At 45.3% G+C, this 19,958-nt stretch overlaps 1 protein-coding gene across 1 annotated transcript in view; it reads right to left on the reverse strand.

Moving 5' to 3' along the window:
• Positions 1 to 19,958, reverse strand: part of LOC147902873 (uncharacterized) — a 98,226-nt gene that overhangs the window by 48,090 nt on the left and 30,178 nt on the right. Inside the window, exon 7 of the mRNA XM_087373880.1 lies at positions 16,434 to 16,785. Within this exon, the coding sequence (XP_087230006.1) occupies positions 16,434 to 16,785 (352 nt within the window). The remainder of the gene's footprint in view (positions 1 to 16,433; positions 16,786 to 19,958) is intronic.

A 19,958-nucleotide genomic window follows, 5' to 3' on the forward strand; every position in this document is an offset into this window, starting at 1 on the left:
TAACGAGTGCCATGGTTGTGCGCTTTAGTTAATGATTGCAGGTACCAAACGGGATTGAAAACCCAAGCCCTATGGACCATGTGACCAAGGGCTACGAAGACCCTAGAGCTTTGCCTTCTGTGGCATGTAACTAAATTTTAGTTACTTGATTTGACAAGTGGCATGTTGCCAAATGAATGAGCCTTGAGCTCTTTGTAATTTCAGTCACATTTGATTTTCTTGTAACTCAGCTTGCACGCTGAACTCATGTACTCTAAATTTTCTCAAGTAATAAAATCCTTGGGGGGGTCTAGCCCGACTGTTGTCTTGGGCCCTAGTGTATTTGCAGAGAGAGAGAGAGAGCGAGAGCGAGAGAGAGAGTGTGTGTGTGTGTTTGCAGTAAATGAGGTCTCTCTCTCTCTCTCTCTCTCTCTCTCTCTCTCTCTCTCTCTCTCTCTCTTACTCTTGGACTCCCAAACCTGCTCTTGCACTCCCCAACCCCCCACCTTGTTCCACGCTCCCCAGCTCGCCTATCCCCCACCTCCTCCTCCTACCTGTCTCTCGACTCTCCACCCCCCTAATTCTTCCCACGCCTCCTCCCTTGTCCTCTGCCTTCCCCCATGTTTGTCCCCCACCTCTCCACCTGCCGGCCCCATGTCCCCTTCGTATGTCCCCCACTTGCTCCTGGACTGCCAACCTACTCCAGCACTCCCCAACCCCCAACCTTGTTCTACGCTCCCCAACTCGCGCCCACCTCCTCCTCTTGCATGTCTCTCGACTCTCCACCCCCCCTTCTTCCTACGCCTCCTCCCCTGTCCTCCGCCTCCCCCACCTCTCCACCCACCGGCCCGATGTCCCCTTTGTATGCCCCCCACTTCCCCCTCCGGTTGTGCATACCCCCTCACGTCTATCCTCTGTTGTTCCCCCCGCTCTTTCTTCCCGAGGTGGATTCTAACTGTCATGACAAGAGAAATCACTAATCTGTGATTAGTAGACATTAAAACATTATTATTATGTTATTAGCCAATGATGTAACATGTATTTGTATTTATAATGGACACCGACCGATTTGTTATGGCGCTGGATCATCTGAGTAGATAGGACTAGTCGATCTGGAGCCACTGCTTCAAACGGCATCGAATTTGGACATGTGATACTTATTCTATTAATAAAAATGTGCACACACATGTCTAGGTCCTAGGGGCAATAGGAAGGGAAGGGTGCATTAAGGTGCATTGAATGGTAGATGCATGGATCATAGGCTAAGGGTAGGTGTAAATGGAAAGATGGAACTTGAGTGATCTCAAGGAGGGACATTAATGAAAGGGTATCACCCTTTCATTGTGAATCTCATGTAGCATTCTCTCTACTACATTGCATTCATCCGACATCTCTCTCCCACCTTGCATGTGGGTCGAAATAGAAACAAGTACTCTCACGAGGGCGCTCTTTCCCATTGGAGGGCCAATCGGCATTCAAATTCTGCATGCATTGCACACATTTGCATTCTCGAAAAGTGTGGATTTTCACATTTGGTATCAGAGCGGTGACGATCCACGAGCGGGACGAGAAGAGGGCGACGGTTGCGGACGACGGAAGTCGCAAGAGAAGTTGCGGAAGAGGATCACGACCGACCGATCTCCGAGGTTCTGAGACAAGGAATTTTTCTGAAAATTTCTGGTCTTGAACGGTGAACAGGGTGTCCTCACGAGGTGAATTGCCCCCCCCCCCTCCCCCAAAATGTGAATGTACCCTTAAAATCCTTAAGCCGTGAGAAAAAGGGATCCCCGTTCTCCCCAACGGAAAGTCGGATCGGAATAAAATTTCTTGGGGGTGATCCACCCATCAAGTACCCCCTATAACGGTATCTAGAGCTCCAATCCACTCAAAACAAGTAGCCCAAACGGAGTGTACTGAGAGGGAAAGAATGAGGGAGAAGTACAACGGGAAGAGAGTGAGAGAGAGGAGTGACACAAAAGATGTGGGTGTGAAGTGATGAGCCACACCACAAACTCATAGGTTTTATTAGGATTAGGTTTTTCACCCTATGACTGTCTTAAGACAGTGACAGTCATAGGTGTCATATCTTTAATAAAGGGGTGGCAATGTGCCTTTACCCCAACAACCTCCCACCTAAAGGCCAATGTGCCTAAAGGGGAGAAAAGAATAAAAATTACAGCAATATACAGTTACTGTATACAAGACCATAAAATAAGAATGGTCTCATCCTAATCCCATGATGTGACGCAATGTGCAAACCGCTCTGTAGGCAAGCTCTTAGTGAGCAAATCTGCAGGATTATCATCAGTATGCACCTTCACAAGCTCAAGTCGCTTGTCTTCCAGTACCTCCCTGATGAAATGGTATTTCACATCTATATGCTTGGTCTTCTGATGAAAGACCGGATTCTTTGCCAAAATGATAGCACTCTGACTATCACAATGCAAAACTGGCATATCTCCTGTAATGCCCAAATCTCCCACCAGCCAAGTAAGCCATATTGCTTCCTTGCAAGCCTCAGTGGCTGCAACATATTCAGCTTCAGTAGTTGACAGTGCAACGCATTTCTGCAACCGAGACACCCATGATATAGCACCTCCTGCAAATGTGAAAATATAACCGATAGTAGATTTCCGGTTATCTGCATTCCCTGCATAGTCTGAATCTATAAAACCATGCACCAATGCATCCTGCCTACCATAGCATATGCACAAGTCTTTGGTACCCTTGAGATACCTCCAGACACCTTTCACTGCTTCCCAGTGCCGCTTGCCTGGATTTGCCATATACCTGCTGATGACTCCCACCGCAAAAGCAATATCCGGATGAGTGGCAACCATGGCATACATCAAAGAACCAACTGCAGATGCATACGGAACCTTGGCCATTTCAGCCTTATCATCATCTGATCTCGGGCTGTCCTTACTGCTGTGTTTTAAATGTGGAGGCAACGGGGTACTAATAGACTTCCCCCCCTCCATTTTAAACCTCTGCAGTACTTTGTCAATGTACTCCTTCTGTGACAGAAACAAAAGTCCCTTGGACCTGTCCATGTAGTCCGCATGCCAAGAATATGGTTTGCATCACCCAAGTCTTTCATGTCAAAAGACTTATGCAGTTGTTTTTTCAAAGCACTAATCTCATGCTGAGATTTACTGGCAATTAGCATGTCATCCACATATAGAATGAGTAGCATCAAACTACCATCCTTTGCCCGTTTGGTGTACAAGCAATGATCGGTCTCACACCTATGATACCCTTGGGACTGCATGAAGGCATCAAACTTCTTGTACCATTCTCTTGGTGCCTGCTTGAGTCCATACAAGCTCCTCTTGAGCTTACACACAAGCTGCTCTTTCCCTTTAACAGCATATCCCTCTGGCTGACTCATATAGATCTCATCATGGAGATCTCCGTGAAGAAAAGCAGTCTTCACATCCATCTGACATAAATCCATGTCCTCATGAGCAACAAGAGCTAACACTGCTCTCAAAGTAGTCATCTTGACTACAGGGGAAAAAATCTCATCAAAGTCAATGCCCTTCTCCTGCTTAAATCCCTTGGCAACCAATCTAGCCTTATACCTTGGTAAAGCATTTGAATCCACTTTGACTTTGTAAACCCACTTGCATGGCAAAACCTTTCTGCCTGCAGGTAGCTGCACCAAGTCCCATGTATCATTTTGAAGTAGGGAGTCCATTTCAGATTGCATGGCTTTCTCCCACTTCCTTTTCTCTGTTCTTCCCATAGCTTCCTTGAAGCTGGAAGGCTCACCACAATCTGTCAGCATGATAAAATCAGCCACATTATTGGCTCCTGGAACAAACCTGTCAGGAGGGCGTTGTACACGGGTGCTCCTCCTAACAAAATTTTCCGGATTAGGCTGCTGTCTAGCCTGTTCGTCATGCATGACGGGTGGCTGTACCACCATATCTGGCTGTTCTACAGCCCCATTTGCTGGCATATCCAGTGGTGCATCATTGGCAAAATTATCTGGCTGATTTTCAGCCTGTATACCCTCTTGAACAGGGTTATCTGCAGCAGCCTGCTGCTGCATATAAATGGGCATTCTTTGTTGTCCGACATCATCATAAATAACCCTCCTGTATTCCACAGGTTGCACGGGTTCTTTGTGTACACTATCCTCTTTAAAGATGACATCATTGCTGCGTATAATCTTCCGTTTAACGGGATCCCATAACCTGTACCCCATTTCACCTTCGTCACCATAACCCATAAAGATGCATCTGGAAGACTTTGGCTCCAGTTTGGTGCGCAGTTCTTTGCGTATATGAGCAAAGCACTCGCAGCCAAACACACGTAAGTGCTTATATGAAGGTGGCTTGCCAGACCACACCTCCTCTGGCACTTTCAACTCCAAAGCCTTGTTCGGCGACCTGTTAATTATGTGAACTGCTGCTTGCACGGCTTCTGCCCAAAAGCCATGGGGCAATGCAGCATAAGACAACATACATCGAACCTTCTCCTGAATAGTTCGATTCATCCGCTCACTCACACCATTTTGAGATGCATTATGAGGGGCTGTGAGTTCCTGTTTAATGCCCTTAGCTTCGCAAAACTGTACAAAAGCATTTGACACATACTCACCCCCATTATCGGATCTGAGGCATTTCAGCCTGCGACCTGTCCGATTCTCAACCTGAGCGACAAACTTCTTGAAAGCATCTAAGGCATCGCTCTTATGCTTCAAGAAATAGACCCACACTTTGCGTGTGGCATCATCAATAAAAGTAATGAAATATTTTGCACCCCCTAGTGATAGCTGTGGCATCTCACACAAATCAGTGTGCACTAGATCAAGCGGTGCTCTATTTTGGGGAGTTCTCCTCTTATGAGGAGTCATAGAATGCTTGCCAAATATGCAATGATCACAAGTAGGCAAATCTGAAAATGAAAGAGACGGCAGATAACCCAAACGTGACAGTTCTTGCATTCCTTTAACGGACATGTGTCCCAACCGGCTATGCCACAATGAAACCTTTGGCAGCTCGGTTATGGCAACAACATGATTACCTACACTGGAAACATAAAGAGGATACAAGGTATCACTCTTATAACCCTCAGCCACTACAACCTGGCCATCAGTAATCACCCATTTGGAATCCCCAAATGTGGTGTGGTAACCACTGTCATCCAACAAGCCAGTGCTAATCAGATTTTTCTTGATTTGCGGCACATGGCGAACACCATCAAGCATAAATATGCGTCCATCAGGGAATACTATCTGTATACTGCCAATCCCTGCAATCTAACATGCATAGTTGTTCCCAAGGTGAACAACTCCATGAGTACCTGTGTAGGAAGTAAACCACTCCCTATGAGCAGTAACATGAAAAGAAGCACCTGAATCCAAGAGCCAGATGTGCATGTCATGACCATCAATAACCAATGTATGTGCAATTACAGCAGAAGAGCATAAAACATCATGCCTGTCACTTTCACTGTCTTCTGCTGCAACATTTACTACATCCAAGTCATCTGCCTTGGCCTTGCCTTTTCCTTTGCTTCCACTGCCTGCATCCTTTGCCTCAGCCTTCTTGGCTTTCTGATCCCGTATAAACTTGAAGCACTTAGACTTCACATGTCCCTTCTTGCCACAATAAAAGCATTCAATATCCTTTTTGCCACGGGACTGACTGCGGGATTTGGACTTACTAGCAGATCTCCCCTTCTGCTGAGTCCTGCCTCTTTCCTGTACCTGCAAAGCATTTGAAGACTTGCTGCCCGCATTATTCTTTCTGCTCATCTCCTCCATAAGGAGAGAGCTCTCCACATCAGCATATATAAGAGTGACATTTGAATTAGACAGGGTGGTCTTGAAAGTGTCCCAACTCTAAGGGAGGGTACACAACAAGAAAGTAGCCTTGAACTCCTCATCAAGGTTCAACCCCTGTGCAATCAGCTGTGTAAAGATGGCATTGAACTCACTCAAGTGTGAGGTCATAGCTGTACCTTCCTTCATGCGAAGATCAACCAGCTTCTTCAACCAATAAACCTTACTGGCTGAACTCTTTTGGGCATACAACTCCGCTAGCCTCTGCCATAGGCCATAAGAGGTCTTTTCAGCCTGAACATTGAACACAAGAGAATCACTGAGAGTGAGCATGATAGCAGCCCTCGCGGACAAATCTAGCTCCTCCCACTCATCATCTAACATCCCAGATGGCTTGACACCCTTCACCCTTATGGGCTTAGAAATCTTCTTTAGCAGAAGTACATTCAAACACTGTTCTGCCCATAATGCATAATTGTGTGCCCCTTCCAATTTCTTTATGTTCAGAATTGATGATTCACTTCCCCCTGATGCCATATCAGATAAGGAAAGTACCTGACTCCCTGTAAGTCAAAAAATGACTGAATAAAATTCTGATTTCTCAGAAAAAAACCTGCTCTATCAAGAGCCAGGAGCACTCACAATAGTGCTGTTTTTACTGTCAAAAAATCTGCAGCAAAACAGAAAAAATTTCCCTCCAGTTACTGTACCTTCTGACACACTGTACCGTGCTCAAATAGGCATAAAACAGTAATTTCAGAATGCTGCAGCTGTTCCACAAGTGCTTTATCAGTGCATCATCAGCTGACGAAGCACAAAACACTGCTGTCCTGGACACTTCTCCCACCTCAGATGAGGTATTGCACTGATTTTATATGCATAAACCACTTGTCATACACTGTTTTGTTCACTGAAAAAAGGCTCCAGACACTTCAGCCTGTCACAAACCTGCAACAGAAAATGGGACAAATCCCAAGCAATCACCCTTCTGCCAAGGGGATAAAAGGCATCTGAAGGTCTCAAACAGTAACTCAAGTGCTCTCAAGCAAAATCTGGGCAAAAGCCCTTTGATTTGACACTTGTACCAAGTGAAAAACACCTCAACACTGAGGTAGCATACAAAATACAGCGCTCTCCCGGCACTTTCACCTAACAATGCAATGCATAAACAGCCCTGTGTACACAATAACAACACAGATCCCAACGTACAAACACTGAAGAGAAAATATTTTGAGCACTGTCAACGATGGACAGTTAGGGACTGAGTAAACTCGATGCGCCCTGGCCAAGCGTGGCTCAACTGAGATTTTTCAAGGTGTCGTACACAAAATGTGACCTGCAGAAATGTCACTGAATACACTGCGGAAACAAGACCAATGTGAGCTCCCTGGCTCCACACTGCCTCAAGGCATACACTGCATAAACTTCCAGGCAAAAGCCCTTTGAAAATGTCACCCAAAAGCTGAGATTTGCACTCAGCAAAAGCATAAAAGCCCTCTGCAAAATCAAGGCATTTGACCTTCCCGAAACAAGATAATTGTGCAACCACCACACACTGTGGTACTAGTCACCTCAAGCACGAGGGACACGAGGGTACTTGCTGTACCTTCAACACACAGTTTTAAGGACTGAACAACCGGGAATGTGAAGAGCAGAGTGCTCTCTCTTTTTCTTCTTTCCCCAAAGAAAAACTGCTGTACCTGCTGTACTTTCTGTACTTGTGTACTTGCTGTACCTGTTGTAGGGTACAGATCCCAAAAGAAAATTTCGAAATACACCTTCTCCTGACGCAGCTCCCTAACACAGTCCGTACGGCGGCGTCCGTACAGTACTCGATGCGCGCCGCCCTGCTCGATGCCCTGAGGCTGCCCCGCACTGCCCCGCTGCAGCCCGCGCTACTGCCCGCGCTGCCTGCGCGTGCACCTGCACACCGCCTCTCTGCCCACGCTGCCTGCGCAATGCCCAGCTGTGAGCTCGCTGCTGCCGCTACTGAGGGCACGAGGCCCGAGGGGATAGGGAGGGGTAGAGGGAGGGTAGGCTGAAGTGGAGAGGGAGAGATGAAGGCTCTGATACCAGTTGAGAGGGAAAGAATGAGAGAGAAGTACAACGGGGAGAGAGTGAGAGAGAGGAGTGACACAAAAGATGTGGGTGTGAAGTGATGAGCCACACCACAAACTCATAGGTTTTATTAGGATTAGGTTTTTCACCCTATGACTGTCTTAAGACAGTCATAGGTGTCATATCTTCAATAAAGGGGTGGCAATGTCTATGCGTATACAGTTAGGATCGCCGATGGAAGTTCAACTGAAGTATGGGACCAAAGGGTTACCCAGTTGGAGCTTCGTATTCAAAACTATGCTGAGAAGCTTGATTTTGAAATGACCAAGCTTGCTCATGCAGATATAGCCCTGGGTATGGCGTGGCATTCTAGGAAGAATCCAGCCATTGATTGGAAAAAGCACGTATATCAATTCAAGATGAATGATGTGCTTTATGTCTTGCGAGTTGAGAAAGATATATCTCAGGGACCGTTGGTTTACGTGATGAAAATCCGAAAAGCTCAAGAAGAGTTTTTATTCCTTTGCACAGCATCGGTAGAGCCGGTTGATGATTCTTCGGCTAGCACTGATGTTACGCAAAATGGTGAGATGGCCAAGCTGGCTAATCTTATAACAGAGGAGTTCTCTGAATATTTTAGGAATGAACTACCTTATGGGTTACCTCCAATGCGGAATGTTCAGCATAAGATTGAACTGATTCCGGGGGCAGAACCTGTAAATAGACCTCCCTATAGAATGAGTTTTACTGAAGAGGCAGAGGTGCGTAGACAACTGGAAGAATACCTCAAGTTGGGACACATTCAACCAAGTTTCTCACCTTTTGCTTCGCCAGTGATATTAAAGAAGAAAAAGGATGATACGTTTCGCCTCTGTATAGATTACAGAGCATTGAATAATATCACTGTTAAGCACAGGTATCCGATGGCTCGGATTGATGATTTGCTAGATGCATTATATGGAGCCGTGATTTTCAGCAAGATAGATCTTAAGTGTGGCTACCATCAAATCCGGATTAGAGCCGAGGATGTGCATAAAACCGCTTTCAAAAACAGATTTGGTCATTATGAGTTTTTGGTAATGCCATTTGGACTTACCAATGCTCCAGCGACATTCGTCATGCTTATGAACGATTTACTACGTCCGTATATCGAAAAGTTTGTGATACATTTTATTGACGATATTCTAGTATTCAGTAAAAGTATTACTGAGCATCGTGAACACCTGAGAATAGTTTTCAGTACTTTGAGGAAAGCCAATCTTTATGTAAATAAAAAGAAAACTATACTGTGTATGGTTAGGCTGGAATATTTAGGATTCATAATTACTCCAGAGGGGGTAGAAATGGATCCGAAGAAAGTGGCTGCGATACTGACTTGGCCAATCCCTCAGAGTCTGACTGCCTTGCGATCATTCTTAGGATTTGTCCAATCTTATAGAAGGCATATCAAAGGATATTCCGAAATAGTATCGCCATTGATTGATCTGACCTCAAATACAGTACCTTTTATATGGGGACAGAATCAACAAGAAAGTTTTAACACCATAAAACAAGCTGTGGTCACAGGACCGGTGTTAAAAATAGTTGATCCCCAGAAACCGTTGTTCTTGGAAATCGATGCAAGTGGCATTGCGGTAGGAGCAATTCTCCTCCAAGAGGAAAGGCCAGTAGCCTTTGAAAGCAAGAAGCTTCCTCCCTCTCAAAGGAATTGGCCAACTCATGAATTGGAGTTGTATGCTGTTATCCATGCTTTGAAAACATGGAGGCATTATTTGTATGGTTCAGAGTTTTATATGGATGTGGATTATGATACTCTGAAACATTTCTGTAAATAGCCTGACTTGAGGGGTCGCCAAGCTAGGTGGGCAGAGCTCATGCAGGAGTTTAATTTAACGACTCGGTACCGAAGAGTAAAAGATAATAAGGTTGCTGATGCGTTGTCTTGCATTATGCACACCTGAGTTTCACGGTATTAGAGAGTGCTCTAATGATTGAGATTAGAGAAACTCAAAAGCTGGACGAGTTTGTCCAGAGCTTATGGCCTAAAGCTCATGTGTTTAGACCCGGCGAAAATGAAAAGGATGACCTGGCATCCAGAAAAGGCCAAACTTATGCAAGATATACCATAAGGGATGGCTGAACAGAAATGACAAGGTTGTAGTACCTAGTCAGAATGATCTGAGGCAGAGAGTCATTCGACACAGTGCCATGATAACCCATGTGCGGGACACCCAGGAGTCGAGAAGACATATGATCTCGTGAAGTGAGATTTCTTTTGGTCAGAGATGAAAAAGCATATTCATGAATATGTGACACGGTGTTTCTCGCGTCAGGTAAGTAAGGCCAAGCGGGTGAAGCCACCTGGACTTTTACAACCCTTAAAAATACCACTGAGTAAGTAGGAGAGCATTTCCATGGACCTTATTATAGGGCTGTCTACGACACAAGGAGGGTATGATTCTATCCTTGTGGTGGTTGATCGTCTAACCAAGATGGCTCACTTCATTCCGACTAGAGAGTCTGTTAGTGCCCCGCAAGTGGCGGATTTGTTTATTAGACATATATTTCGTCTGCATGGATTGCCTAGATCCATAGTGTCAGACAGAGATGTCAGATTTACCGGTCATTTTTGGACCGCGGTATTTGAGACACTAAGGACTGAGTTGGGAATGAGTAGTGGGGATCATCCTGAGACGGATGGTCAAACGGAGAGAGTCAACCAGACTTTAGAGGATATGCTGAGGGCATATGTGTCACTGAGGCAACATACATGGGACAAGTGGTTGCCATTGTTGGAGTTTGCCTACAATGATAGAAAACATTCCTCTACCGGGTTCAGTCCGTTTGAGCCGAACTATGGTTATAGACCAGCCAATCCAACTATAGTTGGAGTACCTCAGAAAGTGCCTAGTGCCGCGAACTTTGTTGCTCAAATGCGGGAGATGCTAGCACTTGCGAGAGCTAATATCCGCCAGGCTATGAATAGAGCCAAGATGTATGCGGGTGAAAACCGGTCTATAAGAGTATTTAAGGAAGGAGAAAAAGTTTTTCTCAGAGTTCCTTCGCACTCAAAGTCGTTAACTTCAGGACAGTGTGCTAAGTTATCACCTCGATACTGTGGGCCGTGGTTAATTCTAAAGAGAATAGGCAAGGTAGCCTAATCGCAGGTGTGGTTTTGTTTCAGGAGATAGAGGATAATGCAAGGCGCAAACCAACAAGAATCCTGGACCGAGGAACAATGCAAAATACGAAATCGGAAGATACCCACGGTGTTGGTTGCATGGCATGGTCAGCCTCTATCCGAAGCTACCTGGGAATCCGTGTACCAATTGCGGAGACTGTTCCCAGACTTTATCATCGAGGACGCTGATGTCTGAAGAGGGAAGGAATGTTACGCTCTAGCCGAGGTAGCATGACATCGGAAGAATCAGTCGACATTTCCCTTAAAGGATCTATGTTTGTAATTATTTGTTTGCGCTTCATGTAAATGATCGGGAGGGAATTAATGTCAAGGTCCTAGGTGAGGGTTGATAGCACTAGACTAGGTGGATCTAAGGCTAAGGGGCTAATGTAAGGAATGTGCCTAGGGGCAAAGGATATTAAAGCATCCCAAGAGAGGGGTGAAATGTTGCATTAGGAAGGCCCTATGCTGATGACATGTGGCATCTAGATCCATCTAGGGAGATAGGGCTTGTTGAGGCTAGTGAGAGAAGAGAATGAACTGTTCACGTATGCTTTTGGAATTCGAATTCTCTGTCAGCTCTCTCGTTTCAGCAAGGTTGGCTGGGTGGAACAATAGTGGTGCTTCTCCCGTGATCTGCCTGTAGGTAGTTAGTAGTTAGTGTGTGACATATTGTACAAAATGTTAACAACAAATCACGTCCTGGATGGATACCATTTCCTTCCATGACTGACGATGAGAAGAAAAAGCTAATTAAGGAAAGAAAATGCTTCAGATGTAAGAAACATAAGCCAAGGCATCCATGGCATAAATGTCCTACTCTATTAGCCAAAATGGTCAAAACCAATTCTGTACAAGGGAAAGGCAACGCATCCAAGCAGGAGGGTAAGGCTTCTACCTCCTCATCCCAAGACTCTACGATGAACATAGAACCAAGAGTAAATGCTATCCATTCAGCCAACACGCGTGTATGGATGTGTGAACTGAATAGAGAGTAGGCATATTCATTGTAGAGTATGGACAGAGAATAAATATTTTTCTCCTCCGTGTAGAGCGTCTGATAAGATAAATAGGGCTGAAATAGGAGAGTTGGAAAAAGAGATTGAAGGTCTATAGTATCTATAGACTAAGTAGCTCTCCATCGCAAAATCATCCATAGCCAAGATCTACCTAGTTCAATGAAAACATTTGGATGAGAGAATCGTTTTAATACTGACCAATTTGTTGAGAATGTGTTTAAGCTTATTGAGCAGGTTACTGTAAAGAGATTTCAGCAGCTAAGTATTCATAAGAGGATTCTGAGCATGAAGAGATACTGAAGAGGCACTGCAGTGGTACTCTTGCATTTTGAATATTCAGCATCAAGAGGAACCAGAACTTGAAGATGAGATTTAAGTTCGGATTCAAAAGAGATCGTGTACTACCAGGAGAAGATTATTTGCAGATTATGAAGAGGAGATGCAAATGCAGAAGTAAAAGAGAAGCGTACGCAAGAGAAAGAGACAAGAGAGGATCCTGAAGAGAGCTTCTGCCCATTCAAGCAAGAGGGAGTGTCATGACAAGAGAAATCACTAATCTGTGATTAGTAGACATTAAAACATTATAATTATGTTACATGTATTTGTATTTATGATCGACATCAACCGATTTGTTATGGCGGTGGATCATCCGAGTAGATAGGACTAGTCGAGCTGGAGCCACTGCTTTAAACGGCATCGAATTTGGACATGTGATACTTATTCTATTAATAAAAATGTGCACACACGTCTAGGTCCTAGGGGCAATAGGAAGGGAAGGGTGCATTGAGGTGCATTGAATGGTAGATGCATGGGTCATAGGCTAAGGGTAGGTGTAAATGGGAAGATGAAACTTGAGTGATCTCAAGGGACATTAATGTGTGCGGAAAAAACAGTGCTAATTATATTACTTCGAGAACAAGATACAAGAGGTCAGCATTGTAGCTGACGGGTTGCGTTCACAAATCGGACGCAGCCCAAAAAGATAACTAAAGTAAAGCTCTCTCTCACGGAGGGATAAGGCGAGTGTGAATGAACAGCCAGAGAGGTGGTGAGTAGCGCCACCGAAGGGCCTGCGAAGCCTGCTCGAAGAAGAGGCCCTGTGTGTCCCAAACCCGGAGGAAGCGTCTCCGCTTCTCCCGACCGGCCCGGGAGTCCCCTTGTATCTGGTCCCACTGGCCTCTGAGGGTATGTATAATCTCACTCCAGAGGTCAGTCATGATCTGGGCAGTCGATAAGGAGGTGCCACCGAGGATCTGCGCGCAGCGCGAGGTCCAGATGTGCCAACCTGCGATGCTGCTGATAATCTCCCAGACTGGCTGCCTCTCTTGAAATCCTGTGCCGGCCTCCGCCAAGTGCTGCGGGATACTCTCGAGCGGCCCCCACGTCCCCTGTGTAATAAGGAATGTGGGGTCCTGCTGACAGGCCTCGAATAAATGATGAAAACCAGGTGCGGTGCTGCACCAGCAGAACGCGCCCCAAGCTCCGGTGCTACGCGAGTAAGGATCCCGAAAGTCCACGTCCACACTTCCTGGGCGCGAGTGCAACTCCATAGGCAGTGTTTTGGTGACTCCTCGTCCTCATGACAGATCTGGCAACGTCCGGACGTCCTGTCCAATCTGCCTCAACCAGCTAGCTCCCCACTGGAAGACCTTTGTGGGCAAGAAGCCACAGGAAGTAGGAGATCTTCCGCGGCCGCCAGCTCTCCCACAAGGCCTTCCAAAAGGCCTGCAAAAAGAACCTGGAAATACCCTGTGCATACCAACTAGGCCGCTGGGTGGGAGGGCGGCTCTGCATCCTCCCTAGAACTCGCCTGCCCAAAGTCGTGCTGTAGGCAAAGAAGGAGGTTGGCCCCTGACCTGTCGCAACCTCTGGCCATCTCCACTCTCCTGGGTCCCAATGGGACATTAATGAAAGGGTATCACCCTTTCATTGTGAATCTCACGTAGCATTCTCTCTACCACATTGCATTCATCCGACATCTCTCTCTCCCACCTTGCATGTAGGTCGAATACTCTCACGAGGGCGCTCTTCCCCATTGGAGGGCCAATCAGCATTCAAATTTTGCATGCATTGCACACATTTGCATTCTCGAAAAGTGTGGATTTTCACACTAACTCTCTCAAATCTCCTAGCATATCCAAACTAGCAATTTTCCTTCACGAGACGGTATGACAAAAAGACCATCTACTCATGATACAAAGACGAGAGCAAGAGGCCTATCGAAGTCCAACCAGAGGGTTATTACTGAGTCGGATAGCATGGACCAATAGTCCAAGGAGATGATACTGTTGAGGCCCAAAGAGGGATACGATAGACCCGCCGACGCGTCAACACACACATGAGAATTGGGGATCGTCCAATGTTCACTACTCCAAGGACATAGCCACCTAGAGTGATAGTAGCACTTGTCTGAGGGAGAGCTGCTATGAGGCGGCCACAAAGGTTCACTCAAATCAATCAAAAGCATCACTCTATCAGAGGTTCTCTCTCTCAACGATGCTTGCCTCCGCCGGAGCATCTATCCGCTGAGACCGTACTACCCATTCTCAAACGACTATCACTTTGATTCCAGCGTTGGCCATGGGTGTGGATGCCCTCTTATTGGCCCCACCCTTTCAGCTCTTTCTCATTATATCTGGGCTTTTTAGTCTCAAAGACCCTTCAGTCTTTCAAAGGCTTCAATAAACTTGTAATAAAAGGGGTAGTTTTAGTGACTTTTTATTTAGCCTTGTAAGTACTTTGTACTTTAGGATGCTAAGATGTTGCCATGTAGCAGTTTTGGGAATTATCCTATAAGCACAACTGTAAAACAACCTGCCCTAATTTCTATAAAAGGCCTAGCTGTTCCAAATGCACTCATCTTGTCATTGTACTTCCATTCATTAATGAAACTGGATTGTACAGAAGGGCTCACTGCTCAGCTGGGAATTCAATAAAGAATAATCCTTTTATGTCCTTGCGCAGCCGCTCACAAGTTATTGTGTAAGTCCAGCCCTTGACTTACCTCTTCTCCAACTCTAAAAGGTACCTCCCTACTGCATCATCATCTCAACTCTAAAACTTAAACTAATGATGGATGCACCATCCCCCTTGATCTCACAATATGAGATCAATTGTATCATAGGGGTGAATCTACTCCAACTCCATACATCACGCACTTGAAGGGGGGAGCTGCTCTTCTACCTTCAAGAAGTGGTCATGGTAGAACTGGTACCTAGGGGACAGAGGAGTTTCACATGCACTTAGGACTGCCATTGGATAGAAGTAGATCTCATCTCATCAGCTGAGGATCAAGGCAGGCACACCCAGAGCGCAGCGGATCTGTAGGCTATGCACGTTGGAGGAGGGGGACAAAGAGGAGCATTTCGTATGTACTTGTCTAGTCTATTATGAAATCAGGACTGTAGACCACTCCCTCAAGTGATCCACTTCCATGACCAGGTCTACTATTAGCCTCTACTTGATTGAGATGTAGCGGCACAGGGAGACCCTACTCAAGCAAATCAGGCAACAGGAGGTGATTGTGCCACAGGAGCCAGGGATAGACCAAGCACAACGACATGTCACAGGCTTCTACGTGTTTGAGTCAGCTCCAAGACATAGTGGAGTGGAGGAGGAGAAGCTAGCCGACATGAGGACAAAGTGGATCAGTGGGAAGAGAAGACGCTGAGCTAGAGACGGGAAGAGAAGAAGGAGCTAGAGATACAGAGACCACGTGCGATGCAGTACGCATAGTGGAGGTCCAGCATATCTCAGCTCTCCTCAGCAGGGACCGTTGAGCCAAGGTGTCACTCTTGATATGGCTCACTAGATACAGAGATCACGAAGACCATGCCCCCCCCCCACTGCAAGAGACGACTCGAAAGATACACATATGAGATATATTCGTGTCCGGTGGAGAGCTGTGGTTTTGCATTTTGAGTACTAGGTTTGAGTTTTGAGCTTTTCAATTCTTAGCATAGCACTCATCAAAGGCCCTAGAGAGCCCTTTGCCTCAGCCCACAGTGGCTTGTGTGAGTTATTTTGTCTCATAAGCCTGCAAGGCCTCTCTCTCTCTCTCTCTCCGCCCCCCCTCCTGCTGCTATCTTCTCCCCCTTCTCCACATCCATACCCTCCCCTTTCTGACATGATAGGTGAAGGGAAACTGTCTTCTACAGAATCTGTTCTAGCAAATCACATAATGTTGATAGCCCAAAGACCAGGCCATGATGGAAACTATCTCAAGTGAATCATTTCATCCTTGAACTAATGACAAGCATCAAGGGAAAATTGACCCTTATCTGACATGAAAGACACGTACAAAAGCCCATACATTTCCACAGTCAGCATATTGGAAGGTAGAAAACCCACAAATAAACGGCCTTCTGAGCCCTTTGGTTGAGACATGGAAAAGAAGTCCTACCTTTGTTCTGTTCTGAGGGCCCTTATCGTCCTTGTATGGGGGAAGTGATTCAGTTGCAGCACGTTCCAGCAATAACAGTACATCACCAGCAAGAACAAAAAACTCCTTATCCACCCATATGACAGGGTTGACTGTCTCTTCTACTTCAACACCATTGATCCTGCCCTTCTTATTTTTGCTGCGATAGTCCAAGGCCTTGCAGCCACTGTAGAGTGCATCCATTACCAGGGTAGATGTGACCTCTTTTTCATTAAAGAAGCATTTGACAATCGCTTTCAAAATGGTCTCTATTTTTTCCCGAGATAGACGGCGTCTCATGTTCTCTTCAACTGCTGACCAGAAACCACGAAAGCTGTCCAATTTCACATCAACAGAGCCACCAGGCAGTCAAAAACAGCTTCAACAGAAAATGAAAAATGCTCATACATTGAATATATTACTATGGAGAACAGATGAGTTCAAATAAGATTATAAGAGAAACTTGCATGCAATCAGAGCTCATTAAGAACCATGCACACAGTTTTTCCAATACAATCCTTCAAAAAAAATAATTGTGGACACAAAAAATAGATATGCCTTACATCTAGATGAATCCAGGAACATGCCCAAACTCATCCTCTACAAATACAACAAATGGTACAGTTTCAATCTCATGACAGTCACAACATCAAAAACCATAAACTTAATCACGCATAGCAGGGACTAGCTACTATGACATCCCCGCCGACCTCATCAGTGCTAAACGGTGGGTTAGACCATAGTATACATATCCACACACCCACACATATATATATAGATTTCTCCTTAGTCAACAATGCACAAATCTATTAACAGATACTATAGGTATCTCATGGTAAACATGCCGAAATCCTTCTACATATCTTCATCCTCATTGTCACTTATTAAGGTCTTGATCTTTTTACACTTTCTTTGTCAACAAATGCATTGAACTCTTTGAACTTTGAGAACGTTTTATAAAAAGTACATTCAAACTTTCCCATCCATGTAATCTGTCTGCACAAGATCAAAAGGGCCATTTGCCCTCTTCTGCTCATACTTTTAGGCAACAATTTGGGCACTCATATACACGCCCTGTTAGAATTATTATTATAATTCAGCAGTGACCAATGTAACGTAATAAGTAGGTTAGGGGCACTTTTCCCTCATTTAGAGGTTTTTCCCCCTAACCACAGTTAGTTCACTAACTACGGTTAGTGAAGGATAAGGTTTTGTCACTTAGACAAAACCCGTCCCACTTCTTGTATTAGTCACTTCTTCTATTGCAAGCACTACGTTCAGCTCTCTTGCTCTCACACTCTCTCTTTTTGTAACATTTGGTATCAGAGCAGACACTGCTTCCCAGACCTGCACCTTGCGCCTAGCTTCCTTGCCCGCAAACTCCCTGCTCTTCCTGCTCGTCGTCCGTACAATTTTTCGTCCCCGTACAACGTACGTACTACAGGCGTCACTTCTTCTATACTCATCGGTACGCTGCTGTCCGTTCGAGTCGTACGGACTATTCCGTACATCTGCTGTCCGTACCGTCGTACATTTCGTACATCGGGCACCATACAAATTCCGTACCTTCCGTACAATTGCCGTACAAACTCCGTACACTCCGGCCGTACATTCCGTACACTTGTCCGTACTTCCGTACAGTCTCATCCGTACTTGCGTACTCCTTCCTAAAGTTCTTCCATACGTCCGTACAAGTTCAATGGGATCCGTACAGTGCAAAGCGTATACCTTCCGTACACTTCTGTTGCAGAACCTTCTGTGCAAGCTCTAGCCTTGCAGGTACTCTAGCAATTTTGTTTTTTTGGCAGGCATTGTTTGTAGATAGCCATTTTTGGCTTAGATCTTGCAAAAATTTGGGGCATTCCGTATTTGTGGACAAACATTGCAGTTGGGTTGCTAGGTTGTCCAAGAAATTGGGGCTTTTGCAATTACACTGCAATTTTGCAGTGAAATTTGGGGCTTTTGCAGGCAGACTGCAATTTGTGCAACATTTGGGGCTTTCAGACCATTTGCCCTCTTTTGTATGCAATTTCCCACAAGAAATTGGGGCTTTTGCATTTGGGTTGCAATTTTGCAGGTAAAAGGGCATTTTGGTAAGTCTGCAAACAATTTTGGACTCAATACGAGTCAAATTGCAGACTTTTGCCACTTTTTGCAGATTCTATTTGCAGATTTTTATGCATTGAGCAGAGCATTGTGGTGCATTTTAAGCCTTTGATAGGTTGTGACAATATTTGTCACTGAGGGCAGATTTTCTTTGGCAGATTTTATTTGTGCATCTTACATCCCAGGAAGGGCTTTTACTTGTTCAGTTAGCTGTATTTCTGAGTTTATCTGGCAAAAATGGCACAGAACAACTCAAATGAGGTGTTCGGGATTCTCACACAAGAGGATAAGTTGGATGGTACCAACTACTCCTTGTGGAGTTTCATGGTTCGCAATATCTTAGTTGGCAGAAATCTTTGGGATTATGTCAATGGAGATGAAGAAAGACCAGATACAACGCCTATACATGTCACTCCTACAGCTGGAGGCAGGGGTAGAGGTACAAATACAGCACAGGTGATTGGAGCAGCCGCTCCAAGAGCTCCCACAGCAGAGCAGAAAAGATGGGACTCTAGAGATGCACAAGCTCTTTCAGTAATTTCTCTTTCTGTCAAGAGGTTCATTATACCTCATATTCGGTCATGCAAGACATCTATGGCAGCTTGGGTAATACTTGAGAGTATGTTTGCAGCAAGGAACGATGCCAGGGTTTCCTTTCTAAAGCGAGAACTTTCCCATACACATATGGAGGAGGGAGATTCCATGAATTCTCACCTCAAAGCTTCAGGATCTCAAGGAACAATTGCTTGACATTGATGAAGTCATTCCAGATTCAGAGATGATCTCCACCACTCTGAACTCTCTTCCTGAGTCCTATCTCTGTTTCCACACCTCGCTGAATTTGACATTGAGGGGGGGGCAGCAATCCTCTCTCCTTTCACGAGTTGGTAGGACTTCTGTTGAAGGAGGAACAAACACGCAGAAATATGGCAACCCGGGCTGGCGAGCATGCTATGCTCTCCAAGTTCAAGCCCAAGGGTAAAGGGCAGCATAAGCCACATGCCAATCAGCCCACACATCAGCATAAAGCTGATTCTGGACAGCCTTCTTATAAGGCACAGGGTGATACAAACAAGCAGAAAAAGAAGGGCATCTGTCATTATTGCAAGAAGCCAGGTCATTATATTGGAGAGTGCAAGAAGCGCATAGCCAAAGAAAAGAAAAGGGATTCCGGTATGGCTGTATCAGAGGCATCAGGTCCACATTGCCATGATGGAGAAGATGTTGCAACCAACTTGGTTGAAGAGCACTATGCCTTTTTGACTTGCACTTCAGATTTTTTAGTGGGTAGTTCAGATACTACAGCCACTAATGATGATGACCCATATGCTTTTTTGACTTGCAGTTACGATCCTTCAAAGGATGAATGCTCTTTCAGTGTTGATGAGACACTACATACTT

This window comes from Dipteris shenzhenensis, chromosome 4, assembly GCF_047967505.1.
Source record: "Dipteris shenzhenensis isolate YYH24624 ecotype China chromosome 4, Dip_SZ_1.0, whole genome shotgun sequence".
Classification (NCBI taxonomy): Eukaryota; Viridiplantae; Streptophyta; class Polypodiopsida; order Gleicheniales; family Dipteridaceae; genus Dipteris; species Dipteris shenzhenensis.